A 21240-nucleotide genomic window follows, 5' to 3' on the forward strand; every position below is an offset into this window, starting at 1 on the left:
TTTAGCCGCATTCCTCTACCTAGTTTAGCACTCATACTATTGATTTTCCCATTAAGGGCTAACGCTAACCCCTGAGTAACTAGGCTCTGTATTGTGCACTGTGAAGGCGGTATTGAACAGATGCTATCCAGGGACTGTAATCAATGGCCTCCACTGTTATGCAATATTATTTACTTGACTCATGTATTTCATTTTTCTCTTCTTTTCCCTTCATTCTTTCCCTCTCTCTGCTTCTCTCTCTCTCCCCCACCTCCCTCCCTCTCTCTCTCTCTCTCTCTCTCTCTCTCTCTCACACACAGGTGGTGTAGTGATGTGTGGCTGCTGTAGCCTCTGGTATGGACAGCGGTGAGGGGGGAGGAGGAGGGGATGGAGGGGGAGGAGAGGAGAGAGATGCTGACCTCAGCCCCCAGGCTTTATCTCTTCCTCTCCTGACCCCGGCGGTCATTCCTGAGCAGGGGTCATCCTCTCATACCTCAGCCGCGGCCCCTGCCAAAGAGCCCCTGACCCTGCCTCAGTGGGGCGAGGAGCAGGAGGAGGGGGCAGAGGGGTCCCGCGCCAGAGAAGAGACCCGGGCAGGAGAGGAGGGGAGTTTACAGGGGAACGGAGGCGGGTGTCAAAAGCAGGGGACGGAGGAGGAAGACGACGACGGGGAGGGATGTCTGTTAGGGCGAGGGGCAGAGGAAGAGGAGGTGTACGCAGGTGCGGGAGAGGCGTCATTTACAGGGGGCCTCGCAGCCGCCCTCAGCAGCAGCGACGGAGAGGAGGAGGAGGCCATCTCAAACCAAAGCCAAACCAAATCCAAATGTTCTTTATTACCTCAACAGAGCCAGCACAGCTCTTCTTCCAGCACTGCAATGGCCAGTGGCACACTCGACGACAGCAAAATAACCGCCTCTCCAAAGCCCTCCCCCGCTCCTCCCGCCTCTCCAAAGCACTTCACTTGTCCTCCCTCGTCTTCTGCCCCGCCCAGCGAGACGGAGGTAGAAGACGTTGAGGGAGATCGGGGCTGGATTTCTGGGTTTCCTCAGAGCTTTAAATCCCAGCAGTCTGCCCTGGCCTTGGTGGGTACTGAGCCTGCTGAGGATGACGATGATGATGAGACGGCAGGGGTTCCTCACTCTTCCATTGCCAATGGAGATGGTGCCAAAGCTCCAGAACCAAACGACAGCCAGCTAGAGACGGACGTGGACGACGAGAGAGACAAAGAAGGAGAACAGAAGGAAGCTGTCCTTAAAAACCTCAACCAAGACCTCTCTCCCAATTCACTGACTAGTCACATGACCATAATGCACTCGCGCAACTCCTGCAAGACGCTCAAATGCCCCAAGTGCAACTGGCACTACAAGTCCCAGCATACATTGCAAGTCCACATGAAGGAGAAACATCCAGAGACGGGAGGCCAGTGTGTGTGCGGCGTCTCCGCGGGGAAGTGTGTGTGTGGCGGCGCCACCAGAGGCACGTGTGGGTACTGCAGTTCGGGGAAGGCGCACCCTCGCTTGGCCCGCGGCGAGACCTACGCCTGCGGCTACAAGCCCTACCGCTGCGAGGTGTGCGACTACGCTACCTCATCGAAAGGCAACCTCAGCATACACATGCAGTCGGACAAACACCTTAACAACGTGCAAAGCGGGGCCCACTCCAACGGTCACATACACACTTCGCACGCTCACAACGGCGGCTCCTCCAACGGCCACGCGGTGGACGAGCAGGCGTACAAACTGCCACTCCCTCTTCACGCGCCTGCTACTGCGCAGCCCGCCAAGCTCTCGCCACCCACACACACGCACTCTCTTGGCAAGCGGTGGCGCTGTGACGTGTGCGACTACGAGACCAGCATTGCCCGCAACCTGCGCATACACACCACCAGCGAGAAACACACACACAACATGCTACGGCTCCAGAGGGGTTACTATCTGTCCCACTGCAGGAGCCTCACCCCCCAGCTTAAACACCTACAAAATGCAGGTGAGAAGCACACTCAATTAAGGGCTGCAACTAACGATTATTTTCATTGTCGGCTTAATCTGTTGATTTTTTTCTCCTGATTAATCGATTTAGTTGTTTGGTCTGTGAAATGTCAGAAAATAGTTGAAAAATGTCGATCAGTGTTTCCCAAAGCCCAAGATGACCTCCTCAAATGTCTTGTTTTGTCTCCAACACAAATATTCAGTTTACTGTCGTAGAGTAAAGAAACCAGAGATTATTTTTTATTGCTCACCGATTAATTGATTCTAAAAGGATTCTAAAGGTGTTTTCTCTGTGTGTCTCTAGGTGGTGAGCTCTCCTTGAACATGCGCCTGACCAGTCAAGTCCCAGAACAACCAGGCAACCTTGGATCTACTCTGACTCCCTCTCCTTCCCCCTCTCCCTCCCCCCCTCCCATCCCACCTCTGTCCCCCACTGGACCCCTCTCCCCGGGCGTGTTCCAATGCCTTGTCTGCTCCTGCTTCTCCTCTGACAGCCTGGAGTCCGTGGAGCAGCACCTGAACGCCCCGCGCTCTCTGCCCCAGTCGGAGTGGTGCTCCCTGGTGGCCGGAGGCTGCCACTGCAGGCTGTGTGGGTACACCACGCCGCTGAGGGCCAACTTCTCCCTGCACTGCCAGACGGACAGACACCGCACCCGCTACCAGCTCACTGCTCACCTCCAGGAGGGCGGAGACAGGGGTCAGGAGGGGGCCGCCCTCATTGCTAAGGGCAACCCCGTGCAGCTGAGGTGCAACCTGTGCGACTACGTGACCAGCAGTCTGGAGAAGCTCCGAGGACACTCCCTCAATTCCCACCACGAGGCCAGCGTCCGGGTCTACAGAGTCAGTACACAAACACACTCAGACATACTCTCAGACACAATCCCTTCCTGGTAGAAGCTGCGAGTAGGCTAGTGTTTTGGTGTTTTAAAACGCCTTTACTGATATCATCCAATGAATGTGTTATTAAGAAGGTCTACCATGTTCACCAAAACTGGTCTGTTATAGCAGAATGGGGTTTTGTTTGGGGGTGTGCATTTCCCTGTGTTGCTTAATATTTGTGTGCATTTGTACTTATTTATTTGGGGGGCTGCAAGTTGTGATGGTACTTAACTGTCAAATAATTATTATTATAAGAAGAAGTCAATAATAATAAGTCGGTGATTGAACAAATAAAACCAGAAATGTCTCTGGAAGCGATCATCCAGAAGCAGAAACTTGGATATTTTGGACATATACTGTATTATGAGATCCAGGCGGTAGGATAGAGAAAGGTGTTATGCTGGGAAAGACCGGAAGAAGTCGAGGTAGAGGAAGACCAAAAGCAAAGATAGATTGACGCCATAAAAGAAGTGATGGGAGAGGACCTGGGAAGACTGAAACATACAGGAGAGAAATAGTTGGAGGACGGAAATCTATAGTCACCAAGGGTCGCAAGCGACTTGATGGAACATAAAGAAGATGATGATGATGATGATTATTATTATCATTATCATGGTATTATGATTTCAAAAAAGCATTTACTGATTCATATTATTATTATGGTATTATTATTATTATTTAAAAAAGCATTTACTGATTCATATTATTATTATTAGTAGTAGTAGTAGTATTATGGTATTATTATTTTAAAAAGCATTTACTGATTCATGTACCAGTATACAGTATTTTAAAATCGTTTCCAAAATTTTAACCATGTTGTCCATTCCATAATATGATTTTTTCATGCTCTCCTTTTCCGTCCCATGTCTTTAGTTCCTGCAGCAGTATGATGGTGAGGTTGATGGAGTTTCATGGCTGTTCCATTGTCTCCTGTGCAACCACTCCTCCTCATCTAAACTCCAAGTACTGAAACACAGTCAAACTCCAACTCATCAGCAGAGGGAGGGACTACTACAGCTACAGCCAATGGGAGGAGAGGAGCTGGCAGCCATTTTTACCATCAGGAAAAGCCCTGACGGTGTCACAGGTGAAAGAGTTGTATATGAATTGTGTTAAAGGTGCCATTTTATGCTATTTGTAGCTGAAATAGGCAGCGCCCATCGTTGGGGAAAGCCCTCCATTCACTTCCATACACCAGCATCATTTTCCTTGAATTAAACATGGCTAAAAGCTGTTGTGTGGTGGGCTGCACAGACAACAAATGTAAAATAAATAAATACACGTTTTTTTGTACTCCCGAGCAAAACAAGGAAGCTGTTGAGAAGAAAAATGGCGCCAACCTCAAACTATCCAATCAGAGAAAAGTTTCGATTTTCTGGGAAACGGAAGGTCAGATCGTGATGCTAATAAAGGACTATATGTATTTTTTCACCCCGAATCCAACGTCGCCATCCCCGAGTCTCTACGACTTACGTTTGTGGAGATACGTTCACCCTGCATGCAGGACTACAGGAGATAGAGGAAAGCGGGGGGTTGGGGGTTTCAAATCACTGACCAAACACTCTATTTCAGTGATTGCTGTTAGAATATAGAGCCATTTAACACTTATTTTAACACACACACACAAACATCGCTGAATATACCTTTAACTTTGCATCAATCCACTTTAACAGTAATGTCACGTCAGTCACTCAAACTAGGCTCAAAAGCATAGCTGTATTTCAGATTTTTAAATATGAAGTGAAATGATAAAATATCAATATATATGATCTTACCTGGTGACTAAATCAAGTAACGTTACTGGTAAATGTCGAAGTATTTCACATCAGGCCACTATGTGGGATCATTTATTATCCAGCTTTATTGGAGTAACATTAATGGAGGCCATTAAGTTAGTTTTTTCCTATATACATTCTCCTGTCTGACAGAGGCAGTGTGCTGAAAGAATTGGTTGACAGATTTGTCTACTTGAAAACAGGAAAACACTTGTCAGACTGTCCTGTCCATATCTGTTCAGATTTCCTCCCGACAGCCGCTTTTGCCTGTAAACTAGCGCTAGACCCAGGTTTCCCCAACGGTGGGCCTGGCTTTCCAACTGTGATGCACTCCGCAGTGTCTCTATGGCAAGGTTATGAATTCTGTAAAAAAAAAAAAAAAACAGCCTCTGTGGGACTATCCTCTCTCTCTCTCTCTCTCTCTCTCTCCACTCATTAACTATGTGCTTTTTTGAAAGGGCGGGACCTCTGATAAGATGATCTGTTAGGACAGATATATCCATCTTTGGTGCAGTTGAATGATTGGACATTTTTCCATAGTGCTCAGCTATGCTACAGATAACAAGGTTTGCTCTTCCACATTCAGTTGGCGGGGGGTAGCGCCGTAAGCAGGCAAATTAAATCAGTGTTACTTTGTGATGTCACAAGGTTATGGAAATCAAAACAGCTGGTTTGAAGAATTGTTTCCCTTACATGGCTGGTGTGGATTTATCTGGGGACCATGTGTCCATGATTACATAGCACACCCAAGTCTGTTATAACGAAAGAAGGAAGGGAAATCACGTTTTACACCAAATGGCACCTTTGCGTGTGTGAGTGCATTTGAGGGAGGACCCTTGCATGTGCATCATGTGTTGGACATCGGTGAGACGACAGGATTAAGATGAAAAGAGAGAAAATGAATAATGGCTGCTGCTTAGATATTGATCAGGTAAATTGATTAGTCAATACACATCCTTGTTACATCCCCAATCACCCCCGACAACAGCTAACTAGCACCTGCTAATCAATGAACCAATACAATCCCTTGGAGGAGGGGGAGGTGTAAGTCAGTCATCAATCTGCAATCTGTGCAAAATACACTAAATTAATTTACATCCTATGAAGTGTGTGAGCTGCCTGATTAAGACCTAAAATGAGTTTCTCAAGTCTTGTGAATGAAGTTGTTCTGAGTTCTGTCTCTGTGTGGATTAAGGCTTACTGAGGTGAACTGATGTGTTGTAAGTCCATATTAACTCCACTCCACCTCTGAGGGGAATCTAATGGAGAATCAATACCTGATCAATAGTGTATAGAGGGCAAGCAAGGGGGGTGAAGTGTGATTCAAATACATTGGTCTTTTTGAAGGGTGCTACCTAGAGAATAATAGAAACTACAATTAGCATGCTAGATTCTGAGGACATATGTGCTACTGTGTATACTATGGCATAATTATGATTTGTCTTGTCCCCTCCCCAGGAGAACTCAGTGAGGATATGGACACTTCCAGTGAGATCACCACTGGTCCTTTGGACCAAACCAAAGACACAAGTAACTTGGGGGTGAAGCAGATTTCTGAGACAGGTAGAGCAAAAACACAGCTCAGATTTCCACTCCTCATTTGAACCATTACATCTTGCCTTCTTTATTAGTTATAAAATTGGCTAAGTGGTGTCCGTCTGTGGGCTCGGTGTCAGTCACGATTTGTGACGGAAGTGATGTCACTCGAACAACTGTGATTGTTCAACCGTGATGTCACTCAGGCAGTTGTGCAATTCAAGCTTTAAATATGATTTTTAATTCACCCTGATAAGTCACATTGGTAGATAGCAACTCCCGTTCCCCCGCTGCTCAGTTTGTAATCCATATGACGTTATTCCATAGGGACAGCCATCTCGTCCATAATCTCGAAATCAGATAAATAACAGCAGTGTTTACCATGTTAGGCTACAGAGTAGACCCTGCCAGTCCCCCTGATGTGCTTTGACACGACCTTTTGACGTCAAGGGTCATGATTGCGAAATTGCGATGTCATCAGTAATGCCATCTGTGATGTCACTTGAGCAATTGTTGTGATGTCATCAGTGATGTCATGCAAGCAACTGTGATGTCATCAGTGTCTTAGTTTTGTGTTGTATTATTTTTGCCTATCAACTGATTGTCTTTGTTTGTAAATGTATGTTTATGTTCTATGTCTGTGGACTCCAGTAAGAGTAGTTTATGCTTTGCATAAGCTAATGGGGATCCTAATAAATCAAATCAAATCTTAGTTAAAATCAGCTAAGGGGGCTGTGTGGTAGTGGTGTCTGTCTGTGGTGGTGTCAGTCTCCAGAGTCTCCACCCTAGGATTCATAGTTTATTTAAATTCTAGTATACCTAATAATAATATACATCTCAAAATTGTCCTTGCAGAAGATAGTGGGGAGGAGAAGGAAAAGAGGGACTCTCTGTCCCCAGCCAAGCGTCGATCCTCTGGATGTGAGGAAATGGAGAACTCCCTCTCACCCAAACGCCCCAGAATGCACCAGCAAAACGAGAACCAGCAGGTCAGCAGCAACTCACATACACATTTGAAACACTTATTAAAATCGACATGAATCTAAGAAATATTAAGGATAATAAAGGAGACAAAACAATAAAGATGCAATTATAGATTTCAAGGCCTGTCAGGTGCATATGTGCACACACACACACACACACACACACACACACACACACACACACACACACACACTCTGTTCACCAACTTCATTTTCAAACGTGTTTCTAACTGGCCTCTCTTCTTTTTCAGACTGTCCATTGCCCCTTGTGCCAGGTGAATCTGCCATACACACACCTTAGACAGCATCTGACACACCTGCACAGTGTGGCCCAGGACTGTGTCGACAAGCTCATCAGCACAGTAAGCATATATGTTTGCATGCATGCATGCGTGTATTTGTATGTTGTGTGCATTAGTCAGAAGGCGAGAGGAAATGAGACGCCAAAGCGATGGGGGGATGGGGGGGCAGAGTGAAATGTAGGGAGACAATTCCATTAAGAAGGCACCAGAGAGAGAGGCAGCGCTTTCTTTTTTTAATGCATGTTTAAGTAGCTCCCCGCTATCATCTTTGATGCAGCCGTGCATGCTCTGTATCTTGTGTGTGTAGGTGTACGTGTGTCTGTGTGTAGAGCGTGTGTGTGTCTGTGTGTGTAGGTGTACGTGTGTCTGTGTGTAGAGCGTGTGTGTGTCTGTCTGTGTGTGTAGGTGTATGTGCATGCTGTGTGTGTGTGTGTGTGTGTGTAGGTGTACGTGAATGCTGGGTGTCTGTGTGTGTAGAGCCATGTGTGTGTAGGTGTGTAGTGCCGTGCAGGCTGCGTGTGTGTGTGTAGTAGGTGTACGTGTGTCTTTTGGAGAGGGAGAGAGAGAGAGAGAGAGAGAGGGTTTGACTGAGTGACTGAGGGAAAAGCCAGTGCTGCTATAATGCATGTTTAAGTAGGCCCTCTATTAGAAGAAGTGCAGTCAAGCTAAAAAGGGGCCCCGTGCTTTTTTTACTGTGTCTCTCCAACTAACAAAGACTGGTCATCTATCCACATCACCATCCTCCATCTCCCTGGCCCGTATGCTAAGTGGCCTTTGTCTCTGCCTCTCTTTTTGCCTCCACTTCACTGACTGCTTTTCACCCTTTCTCCCCTCTGCTGCCCCTCCCTCCCTCCCACTCTCCCCCCCCTCCACCACCTCCATACTCATATCATTCCTATTGCTGCAATCTCTTTTCCTGCCTCTCTCTCTCTCTCGATCATACCCCTCCCTTTCTGTCTCTCCCAAGCTTGCTCGCTCTCTCTCTCTCTCTCTCAATTTCTTATGCGTTACCCCTCCCTTCCTCTCGCTCTCTCTCCTCCGAAGCAGTTTCTCTTTTTTTTTGTTCATAGACCCTTACTTCCACACTCCCTCCCTCCCTCCCTCTCCTCTCTCTCTTTTTCATATTCTACGCCCCTTACCCCCCACCCTCTCTCACCCTCTCTTCCCCCCTCCCTCTCTCACTCTCTCTGATAGTAATTGAGGTTCATTAATTCAGACTGAGGTGATGATGGCCATTATGTACCTTGCTTTCCAATTACGCTCTCTAGATTAAGCCTGACCTTCACTTTCTCTCTGCAGTGTGTGTGTGTGTGTGTCGTCCCTCTCTCTCTCTCTCTCTCTCTCTCTTATGAAGCTGTTACGCAGAGAAAACTCTTGTCATGTAAATCTCATCTTTAGCTGTCCGTCCTCTCCTTAGGCTAGCTAGCTGCTCACACAGATATAGTATTTTTTGCTCTCAGTGCTCGGAGCTGTGGAGATGGTGTGGGGGTGGTGGTGTGGGGGGGTTCCTATATGAAGAATGATTTTAAATAAATTCATTATTCAGCTCAGTAAAGTTTTATTAAACCCTCGGGGCATGTTAGAGGGTGCTGTTGGAGCTGAAGGGCACACCCACATATCTCCGCCATGTACAGTCCCTACCAAATATATGATGTGCTAAGCCTGCATACACTGCTGTTGTACAGGCAGGTGTAAGATGTAGCTATACATTTACATATTCACACAATTAAACGTTTTATGATATTAGGACAGAGAGTGCAGGCATTCCCTGTTCACACATCTCGCTATTTGCTCGCTATTATTACACTGTGCAATTATACATTTTATTCATAATATTGGATTAAGAAAATAGGGTAACATTGAGTATTTATTCACATTGGGTCTAATTGGCAGTTGTGATCAAGAATGCAGCAGAAGTGACAGAGCGTTGTGTTGTTTCTTTCTTCCAGGTGACAGCAGCACCCATGGAGCAACCCGAGCTTCATCATGAGACGGAGCAACAGACGGAGCCTGACTCTGACACGGAGAAATCTGAGAAAAATAACAATAACAATAACAATACAAATGGTTCCCACCCTGCTGATTCCCTTGCCACAATTGATTCACAGAAAAACAAAGGTTAGCGTAAAACCAATGTTAAAATATGCATGTCAGATTTTGTTAAATGCACAAAATATGTTCCTTGTCTCATTGGCACAACTGACTCTGTGCTTAGTATAAAATGTCGTTTTTCTCCTTCTCAAATTCATACGCACTTGTGTGTGCATGTTGCAGGCATGTCAGAGGAGAATATTGAGGGCAATGTAGCCGCACCCAAAGATGTCACAGCTCTACTCACCCCGCCCCTGGAAGACACCACCACTCACCCTTCCAATGGCAGGCTGGCTCCTCAGTCCCCCCTGCAGGTCCCTCCCTCCTCCCCACCCAGTGACCCTCCACCCCCCTCTGATCGCCATGGTTACCGGTTCCGTTGCAGCAGGTGCAGCCTGGCATTCCCCACTCAGGAGAAGCTCCAGCGCCACTGGCAGTACCATGCCATGAGGGCGGCGACAGAGTGCCCCCTCTGCTCCAGACGCTGTCGCAGTCAGGAGGCTCTGCAGAGACACATGCAAAACACACACGCACAGCTGGACAACACACAGGGGCAGAATACACTCTTACCGCCTCACAGCACCCAAACACACCTGGATCAGAGTCTGAGTTCGGTTCAACAAGACATTAGCCTGTCCCCTCAAATGGGTCAAGAAGCAGGAGACGGTGAGGATGAAGAGATGGTGGAGGAAGAAGAACCACTGGGGCTAGAGGAAAAGGAGGAAGCGAGAGAGCAAGCAAAGATTGAAGAGAAGGATATGGCAGGTGAAGTTGATGGAGTTGAGGAGGACATAATGGAGCCAGAGAGAGTGCCACAGGAGGAGACTGGATCAGAACCAAGTTCCAGCTTTTATGTCAGAAAGGGCGCGAACCCCACCATGGACCGTTACCTGGACCCATCTCGGCCCTATAAATGCACCATATGTTCGGAGTCCTTCACTCAGAAAACCATTCTTCTGGTCCACTACAATTCTGTGTCTCATCTCCACCGGGCCCGGCGAGCGCTGCAGGACTCTGGCCCAGGCCTGGCTGCCCCCGAGGCTCCCCGGGGCCCTGATCCCAGACCCTATCGCTGCCGACTGTGTGGAGTGGGCTACAGCCAGAGCTCCACACTGGACATACATCTCCGCTCTGTCCTCCACCAGACTAGAGCTCGTGCTGCCCAGAACCCACCACCACAGACCCCAACCTCTAGTATAGCTGCTCCAGTGTCAACGCCCACTATTTCAACTCAGGCTGCCGCCAACAGAGAGGAGACTTCCAAGAGTCTGACTTTCACCAAGAGGCCAGACTTAGTAAGCCCATCCACCTATTCCTTATTAGGCCACAATTCAGTGGCTGAGGCCCAGCCAACGCTCCCTAGCCAGAGCGACAGCCGGCAGGCTAAGAAGAGAGTGGCAGAGCTGATAGCATCGAGAAACCAGCTGATGCTAATTCAACAGCAGCAGTTAGCCCAGGCCCAGGCCCAGGCGCAGGCCCAGTTACAGTTACAACAGCACACAACAGCCCTGCTCCAGTCCCAGCTCTTTAACCCAGCACTGATACAACACCTTCCCTTAGGCTCAGAGAATCTCCTGAAGCAACACTTCTCTCTGACACCAGACACCTTGCTCTCGCTGCAACAGCAACTTCTCCTGCCCTTTTACCTCTCTGGAGACATGCAGCTTAACCCAGATTTCACTGTTAGGGGCCCGGAACTTAGCCAGCTAGACTCTGCCTACTCGACGGAATACCTAAAGGTAGAGGCTAGCAGAGAGTCCCCACCTCACATAGAGAAAGAACACAGCCAGAGACACAGTTCAAACTCAGCAGCATTAAATGATCGTGTACAGTGCGAGGCCAAGGTCGAGGCAGGCTGCAGTGGCTCCTCCATGATGAACAAGACCGAGAGAGAACACAACATTTCTAGTCTCAAACAAGAGAAAGAAGAAAGCACTGTTGTCCCTATTGTTAAAACTGAGATGCAAAAGGAGGAAACGAATGGCTCCTCACTTAACCTTCATGGATTGGAGTGCCCTCCTCCCAGAGTGCCCTATGCTGCTGTGAACGGGGAGCCTCTCAGAGCCCTGCTGCAGGGCTACGGCTATGAGTTGGCGCTCCAATATATACAAAGTAGACAGAGACACCAGCTAAAGATAGCAACCCAAATGTCACCACCAGGGGGACAAGAGAGCTCCGGCATCAAGATGGTGTTGTGCTCAGGGGAGGAGAGAGAAGGCTTTAGGGAACTACAGGATGGAAAGGTGGAACGATTGAAGGAGGAGAACTGTCAGGGAGAAGGAGAAGTGAACAGAGAGATGGAAAGGGTGCTAGAAGAGAAAAAGCGGAACAAACAGGAGGAAATAAAGAGAGAGAAGGGATGCTGTAAGGGAGGGGAGAAGTGTACAGACTGTGGTAAAACCTTTTCAGATGCCTTGATTTTGAAGAGCCACCAAGAGTACATTCACAGGCTGCTGTTTCCCACTACTGCGCTGGATAGGTTTTCCAGAGAATACAGGCTGCAGTATGACCGGCTGTACCCTCTCACAGATCCGAAGTCTGGGGAGACTTCAACTTCGACCACCCAGGCTGCAGATCCAGCTCCAGAACCGGAACCAGTGACAGAACCAGAACCAGTTAAGTCCCAAGTTAAATCCCTCCCACCGTCACCTGTCCCCTCAGATTCAGAACCCATAACCAAAATGGCTGCTTCAGCAACTGACCTAACAACAACAACTGCCCCTGCACTTTCCCCTCCGTCTCCTCCTCAACCGCAAATATCTCCACAACAGGAAGAGCCCACATCAAGCAGCACCTCTGCTTCAGCCACCTCCCAACCTACATCCCAGGCTAAGGCCACAACTCTTTCCTTACCTCAACTACCTATGCTCCCTCTTTCCTTGTCTCAACTTCCCATACCCCCACTGTCTTTACCTCAGCTCTCTCTGCCACCCATCTCTTTCCCCATGGAGCTGCCTCTCCTTTCACCTGTTATGCTGCAGTCTGTGGCTCTCCAGTCCCAACCCTGGCTGGAGTCTGCAGTGACCAGTGACCTTGCAAAACTCTACCAATCTCAGCTTAGCCCAGCATTGTTAGCCCAACAAACCCAGCTCAGTCCAGCTTTGCTAGGTCAGCCATCACAGCCCAGCCCTGTGCTACTAGGACAACAACCCCAAGGTAGCCCTACATTGCTTGAGCAACAGCAGGGTAAGAGGGCACGGACACGCATCTCCGAGGAGCAACTGAGTGTTCTGCGGCAACACTTTGATATTAACAGCCTCCCCAGTGACGAAGAGGTCAACAAGATGTCCGCTCTGTCCGGTCTGCCTCGCAAAGTCATCAAACACTGGTTCCGCAACACCCTGTTTAAGGAGCGCCAGCGAGACAAGGATTCCCCGTACAATTTCAATAACCCCCCCACCACAGCCCTGGAGGAGCCCAGAGAAGAAGTAGCACAAACCCACCTTCTGACAGATGCCCCAGTGCCGTTGTCCCCGAGCCTCCCCGCCAACCACTCCCCACAGCCCCAGACAGCACACCTGTTTACAGGAGAGCCCCATCGAGGCCGTCGCTCCTCCCGTACCCGCTTCACTGAGCAACAGCTGGAGAGTCTGCAGGGGGTGTTTGAGACCACGCCCTACCCCAGAGAGGAGGAATATGACAGGATGTCTGCTCGCCTGTCCCTCCCTAATCGGATCATTGTTGTGTGGTTCCAAAACGCTCGACAGAGAGCGCGCAAACATCAAGATAGAGCGATGGAAGATGGAGTAGAAGGGAAGCACCAGCTTGACAGCATTCCGAGGCAGAGAAATGGCTATTACAAGAATGACGATGGTGATCATGTGGATGATGGCTGTGGTGATGAAGGGCAAAGTGACCGTCAGAATGAAAATTCCATGGATCTGACCTATGAGTACTACACCCACCCTGACTCACCTGTTCTAGATTCTCCACCTGGCTGGACAGAGAATGAGCATGTGCCACTCAAAGGTGAGCCAAACTATGTTGGTAAGAAGCAAGAAGATCGTACAGCCTCAGTTCATGCTAAAAAGTTCCAGGACCTTGTGCAAACTCAAAATGGAATTCCAGATTCAAATAATGGAATGCCAGACTCAGATAGCCAGAGTAAGGAAACGGTTGAGGCCATGCAGAGACTCCCCTCTCCCAAACCAGAGCCCCAGCTGCAGTCAAAAAGGTCTCCAGAGAAATTCCAGCCTAGCTCTTCCTCATCTTCTAAAAAAACAACAGCCACCACCATGTCTACATCTCAGTCCAGCCAAGGACACACACAGAGCTCTCCTTCTGCTTCAGCTGTAGAAAAGCATCATACTCGTAAGACCCACACTCCATCCAACCTCCCCTCTGCTCCGGAGTCTGAAACAAGCCAAACTCTGCTGCCTGATGCCACCTCTGGCCTGTCCACTGAAACGCAGCTACAGAACCAACTCCAAACCCAGGCCCAGTTCCAGTGCTCTCTCTGCCCCATATCCCTGCCTTCGTTCCAGCTGTGGCAGGAGCATCAGACCAGGCACCTCCTAGCAGCCCAGTCCCAGGTCCAACTCCTCCACTCTGGCTTCACAGAGCGAACCATGCCTTATATGATGCTCCACCCCAACCACACCTTGATGGCCAGCCAACTGCTCTCTGGCGCTATGTCCCAGCTGCACCCTAACCCGACACATCCCATGATTCCACACATGAACAGCATACAACTTCAAAACACACTGTCCGACCACACGGGCAACGCCCTCACCGGCCTCTCTCACAGCTCGTTGTCCTCCTTGAAGCAGAGTTCAAAGCTTATGTCAGAGACCATCTGTGAAGCCCCGGGGGGTGGGAGAGAGGTTGAGGATGACCATCGGAGGGATAAGCGCCAGAGAACCACCATCACTCCAGAACAGCTGGAGGTGTTGTACCAGAGCTACAGCTCGGACTCCAACCCCACCAGAGGAGTCCTGGAAGGCATTGCACGTGATGTGGGCCTCAAGAGACGTGTGGTTCAGGTACTTAATGGATGTGTGTGTTTGTGTATCTGAGTGAATGAGACATCAAAAGCACACATCATCCTATGTGATTGTGTATCTAAGCCTTGCCAACATCATGTTTTTTTCTTCTTTCGCAGGTCTGGTTTCAGAACACACGAGCCAGAGAGAGAAAAGGACAATTCCGGTCAATGGGCCCAGGAACCAGTTTTAGCTTGGGTTTGAACCACCTGCGTTGCCCATTCTGCAGGGCTCTCTTCAAGGTGAAGAGTGCTCTGGATGCCCACATGAGGTCCCGTCACTGGGCAGAGGCTGAAAGAACAGGCTACAACTTGTCCCTGAGTAATGGATCCAATGGTCAGGTGGGCCACATGCTTATGTCCTCTCTAATGGACAGGCCAGGCCCATCTGTTTCCTCCAACCCAATCCCAACCCAATCCCCTGGCTTTGTCATCAGCAACAACGAGCTACTCATGAAGCCATCTATAACCTCTGACTCTTCAGCCACTGACCTCAACAACCCAGAGGAGGAGGACGACTATGAGGACGAGGAGGAGGAGTACCCATGTGAAGAGGGCGCCACTATGGCTGACCAAGTGTCTCTTAGCCCCGAGGGCTCTGGCGGTCCAAGCTCTGAATGGGGCGAGACACATAGTCAGAGGCAGCACCATCAGCATCATCACCATCAGCAACAGCAGCGCCAGCGGACACAGATGAGCCACTTCCAGGTTCTCCAGCTCAGAGACTTCTACAGGAGCCACCGCACACCCAACAGACGAGAGTGTGAGGCCCTGGGCCAGGAGCTGGGACTGCCTCACCGAGTGGTGCAGGTAGGGAGGGCTTCATTGTAAATGCTGGAAATGTTCAATAAAATGTCTGATCTGTGTTTATTAAAAATAGGTAAAAAAAAAAAAAAAGATCAGAAAAATGTGCCTTCAAGAAGTGTACTTCATATTGATCCATGCAAATCTCTTCTGTAGGTGTGGTTCCAGAATGCCAGAGCCAAGGAGAAGAGGGCCAGGAGCCTGAGCTGTGAGTCTGCAGAGAGGGAGCAGGCCGAGCTGACCACTGGGGCAGGGGAGAGGGACAGAGCTTAGAGAGGCAGACTAGGGTTTGCTTCCTTCTGCTATGTTCTTACCCCCCCCCCCCCCTCATACTATACCTGTCCTCCTCTAAACCTATACCTTGTTCACTTTGCTGCCAAACCTGTAACCTGAACACCCCAAAGATGCAGAGCCACAGTGGCCCAAAGAGAAGCTCTCTCAACTGAACGTAGGAGAGGCCAAACCAAGTTCTGTCTACTACAGCTTTCCTCCTTCCATTCTTCCCTGGCCTGTCCTCCCCCTGCCGACTTACGAGCTCCTTCTCCCTGTCCCATCAGACACCCTACTACAACCAAACGCCATCTTGATCAAAACCAACCGGATGCCACAGAGGCCAAAGAGCATTCTCCAAGTATGTGACCTCACTGCCCAGCTAGACCTGCAGTCTACCTCTCAATGGGCCCTCCAACAGACAGTGCTAGTCCACTAGCTGTGTAGCATGTAGTGCCAGCCTCTACTAGGCTGGGAAAGAAATTGTCAAAGAGATTTTAGTGTAAATAGAGAACTCCAAAAGATAAACTTGAAGAAAAACAAAGCAGTTAACAGTGGAAGAAGAGGCGGTGGGGGAAAAAAACAGTAATATCCTTGAAATGGACTGAGGTATTCGCAAAGAGCTTTTGTAAAGACTGACTCAGATTCCAAAGCTCGTAACCAAAATTTTACATGTCTGTGGATTTACTTTCAACATGTTGGTTTTCAATAACAAACTTGCAGAGCTGACGTCTGTACGGTGAAGGAGTGAGCCCTGCTGCTGGCACGGCTACGCTGAGTACCAACAGACTCATATGGTGCTAGCATGCAGCTAGCATGCAGCTCGACCCTCCACAAGCCAATGATGAGTCTTCTGTTGTACATGTACACCTTGTATGTTCCTTTAGTGGATAACAGCCCAAATAGCACAGAAAGCAAAGGCAGTTTGTCCTTAAAGGGACAAACTATTTTTTATAGCACTCAACCATTATACTGTATATGAAAACTTTAACCAAACTCAAAATTTACATTGTGTGTATTTAGTAATAGTTTCTTAATATAAATCTTATGGATTGAGATAAACTGTCTTGCTTCGATATAATAGTGTCATGATTATGAGAAGATTATGACAGCTTTGATATGTTCAGGCAAGGTAACTTACTGCCTTTCCGTTCTTATTTGAATATACCAATGGCTTACCGATGTTATGTGATTTAATGTGAAGCTTTCTATGCTCAGGTCAATTGCTCAACTTGGCTCTGCTTCTAATATGGTCACATGACTATACTCTTCAGTTTTTAAAACGGAAGAGGGCGTGGTTTAACCTTGGACTTAAGTATTAAAAGATGCCTAAAGAAACACCTCTGTATTTCAAAAGCCCTGAGCGTTTCACCTCCGAGTAATAGATTGTTACATAAACCTTATTGAAACTAAAGTGTTTAATAGTGTGAGGGGTAAAATGTACAGTATTTAGCTTTTGTATGGTTGACTCAAGACTTCATTGGATGTTTGAGACATGGCTCCCTTTTCTACAGAAATGGGGAGCTACTGCGCAAAGCTGAGAACAACTTTGGATGTTATCGATGTTATTTTTGTACAACTTAATTTATTTCCCCTCTCCCTCCCTCCCTTCCTTCCTCTTGTTTTCTCTCCTTTCTTCCTCGCTCCCTTCATTTGCAACCAGTCCTTATTCTAACTGTAATAATGATCATTATAACAATAATAGCTAAACAATAATTAATGCTTTAAAGACAAAAATCCAAAGACGTGATAATACTTTAACCATATGACCTACAAGAATAAGCGCTACTGTTTACTTGACGATGTATTGCCTGTTTTTAAAGAAGGAAGGAGTCCCTATATCTAAGCTACTGTTTTCTGCCTCTCATAAGCACACTGGAGACTGTAACCAAAACCCCAAACTAGAGCCATGGCAGTCTGTAAAATAGCGGTTACAAAGTTTTACTTCTCTTGAGAAATGTCACCGTTTATTTGTTGTTTCTTTTCTTTTTGGCCATAGTGTTGAACTTCAGCCCTTAAGGATGTCCAGTTTGCTGCTAATGTACTGTAGTTTCTAACGATACTGTAGAAAGATGCATGCTCCGATCGCTTTATCCACTAGGCTTTAATGACTACAAACTGTAATATGATAGCTGTGACGCTGTTGATAACCTGCTCCTCTCTGTTACTCTGTGGAAAACAACATGGATTTTATGTGGGGCTCAATTCCATCAAATATGTCTTTCAGTATCCTATTCATTTCTCCTTGTCCAAGATGAGAGAAATATGGCTTTGAACACTTTCATAAAAGCAGACATATTTTTCTTTTCATCTGAGGTAAATGCTTGGGGGGAGGGGGGGCAGTAACAACCCTTAGGATTCAAGATACTGCATAGCCATTTGAGGGAGTTCGGCCCCAAACCTTCCACTGGTATGGTGTCAGTCTTTTTGTGTTGCAATGTCTCTCGTCCATTATGTCCAGATCAGACAGCCTTGATTTGTCCAGATCAGACAGCCTTGATTTGTCCAGATCAGACAGCCTTGATTTGTCCAGATCAGACAGCCTTGCTGAACTCACAGACTGACATCACAAGCCAACTTTCCAAAGGACGTGGACTGACTTAACTTGTCATGTTTTGCTCTTTAAACTAACCAATGTTTACGACAATACCAATGAGCTTTCTTCTGTACAGAAATGTGCATTCCAAATACCACAAGGCAGTTTTTTTTTTGTATACCGATTCTTTTCAATTTCATTTCTCTTGAACTTAGTGACTGTAAGATGTACATATTGGGGTCCTCTATGGTGAAGGGGCTCCGTTATCCTTACTGTAGGTAAAAAAAATGATTCTGTTCTTTTTTTTCTTTTCTTCCTGGATATGTTGTTGCCATAGTGATGACCAAAAAGATACCTGTGATGTGCACCTGTCCTTATGTCCTGCTCCAGTGGTTTAGTGTGTCTATAATATTCTTCCCCCTCCCCCAGGTTTCCCCCCACTGGTGTGTGTTCCCCTCTTCCCCTTCCCCGTTACTCCACTGAGCTAAATAAAGTCTGCTTTGGTGCACGCTCTTGGTCTCATCTCTTTGGTCTTCCAGAGAGAAGCCATTTTGTGAGTGTTGCCGTAGCATCGGTATGTAAGGAGGATGTATGGCTATTATATATGTGTGTCTCATATCCCAGGTTGTGTGTTCGCTGGGCGGTGTGCGTCTGTCTGGCTGGCAGGCTTTTGATGTGCAGCCGTGGGTGCGTTAACGCGCCGATGTGTGGAAGGCGTTTGGTGAATGGGCGCCGTGACCTCTGGGGTCACTTCATTAATTACATCTGTGACATTCAGCCAGATGAGTTTCCTTTGTGACTAAATGATATGATGAATATTAACGACCTCGGATGAATTACATTGCTGCTCCTGCTGCTGCTGCTGCTGCTGCTGATGATAATGTGTTTTACGACTCGAGGAGAGAGAGGAGGAGGAAAACTGCACACTACAGCACATTTAGGACACGGAGATTTTCATATATGCAACATTTCAGAGACCACAGAATAGGTTGGTAGGTAGAGCAGATTTTTTTTAATTATTTTGTTCATTTTGGTTTTGAGATTGTCTTGCAGAGAGGAATAACTTCAATCGACATGGGGATGTGTTCAGACTCCTCCTCGCCACCACTACCTGGTATCTTCTCCTCACCCTATAGCAGCAGCAGCAAGCCATTCAGTGACACGAATGCACAGAAACAGAAGGAAACGCAATAAGTAACAGTTTTCGATTGGGGGGATGTTGTGGTTGTTGTTGGGGATGGTCAAGCAATATGCAGAGATGCGTGTCGAGAACAATAGCGACGTAAACACAGAGAGAAGAAGAGAGGCCTGCTGTGAGATAGCTTCGCGGCTGATGATAGCCATCTTAGTAAGTCATCCTGATAAAGTGATCCCCACCATTCCTCCTTCTCTCTGTCCTCCCCCCCTCTTAATCAAATGAGTACTCTGCAGCTGGTGGGGTTGCGGCAAAAGGGGGTACGAGGGTGTGTGGAGAGGGAGGTAAGGGGGGGGGGGGGTAAGGGGGGTGCTTGAGGGATGGCGTGAAATGATTGCCTGCTGGTGTATATGTGACGCTGGGGGTAGCGTGGGGGGCTGGGTGCGGAGGGGGTGTAATGTCATTGCCTGCTGGTGTATCTGTAGTGGGGGCTCATTTAGATTTAGATTGGTTATGTGAGGAGAGAGCTGAAAGGCCAGCTCATGTTTATGCATGAATCCCGAAGCATAGTGCTGTGGCGGAGCCCTGAGTTAAAGAGACAGCGCTGAAATACATAGCGTACACACACACTCACACACACACACACACACACACACTACAGCGCTGCTTCACCGGATCTTCAGTCGAGGCGACACTGTGCTTATCAGATACATTTCAATCAGTGTGTGTGTGTGTGTGTGTGTGTTTGTGTGTGTGTGTACTGTAGTGTAGGCCTATCTGTGGCTGGTCCATCCATGCCTGTCTGCGTGTACATGCGTGCACGCAGATCACTTACATCCCTGTCCAAATGAATATCTTGACGCTTTTTTCGTTCCCATCTACATAATTGTTTTCTAATTTTTTGCCGCCCCCCCAAACACGTCAGAGCGGACATCACGGCACCCTGACCGACTGTGTCGTCCTGATGATTGCTTTTGGTAACTTCTGCAGCCGATGCAGAGCTATATATATATATACACACACACACACACACAGTGCTACACACAGTACACTCACTCACTCACACACGCGCGGAGTAATCAGTAAATGTCTTTGAAGGAGAGTTTGTTCAGCACTTCATCAGGTATAAAGTGGTTTTTATTTGGAGATGTGGTCCCTATCCATCTTTTAAATGACTTTTTAATGGTCGTCACACCATCCTAATCAATCATGTGGCAGAGCTCGCCCGCAACCGCCAAATACACGCTATTTATAATTCCCACATTCTGCAGCAAAACACTGACGCCGTGTCTGTGTGTACCGCCACCGCACCGCTGCAACTGGACAGAAGCACCAGGGGGAACTGTCCTTCTGATGCCGTGACGGCATCAGAAAGACATGGATCCCGCACTATACTTTAGTAGTCATCTCTGTCTTTGTAGTGCATCGGTGCTCTACTATACATCCTTCTTCAAAGGATTGAAGTAAGATCATGTTTTTGTGTCATTCTCTGGTGTCTACATTTCTACTTTATGATTCTGTGCTTTTTTGGGGTGACACCCCCCCCCCTGCCTCGTCCACACTGACACACAGCGCCCCCCCCCCCCCCCCCCCTTTCAGTACTTTACATCTATAATGAGATACAAATAGGCATCAGCGGGACAGTGTCTATGCCACGCGTCACTGTGTGAATATTACTCACACTTATTAGCTGGATTATGTTAATCTTTACACTCTCTGCTCGCAGACAACAGACTCCCCATGATATGGGGGTTGGTCACGGCAGTAAGCATGTGTGTGTGTGTGTTGTGGTAGTGGTGGTGTGTGTTTGTGTGTGTGTGTGTGTCGCGCGCGTATGTGTGTGTGTGTTGGAGTGATTGTCATGTTGTCAAACTGATCTGCATGTGAAAGGGTGGTCTAATTACATCACTTATGCAAATGGGAATCACGCACACGTGTGTGTGTGTGCGCACACACACATGCACACACCACTGACAGACAG

General features: G+C 47.9%; 1 protein-coding gene across 1 annotated transcript; it reads left to right on the forward strand.

The window, feature by feature from the left end:
• Nucleotides 1-335: 335 nt before the first annotated feature.
• Nucleotides 336-15591, forward strand: LOC310792706 (zinc finger homeobox protein 3-like; the record flags this gene model as incomplete). The annotated part of the gene is made up of 10 exons (XM_083654432.1): nt 336-1965; nt 2272-2807; nt 3720-3933; nt 6080-6184; nt 7013-7146; nt 7392-7502; nt 9392-9560; nt 9717-14515; nt 14635-15324; nt 15475-15591. The coding sequence occupies 10 exons, from the start codon at nt 336-338 to the stop codon at nt 15589-15591; spliced, it is 8505 nt and encodes a 2834-aa protein (XP_083510558.1).
• Nucleotides 15592-21240: the final 5649 nt, after the last annotated feature.

This window comes from Poromitra crassiceps (genome assembly GCF_964638095.1).
Source record: "Poromitra crassiceps genome assembly, chromosome: 18".
NCBI classification, from domain to species: Eukaryota; Metazoa; Chordata; class Actinopteri; order Beryciformes; family Melamphaidae; genus Poromitra; species Poromitra crassiceps.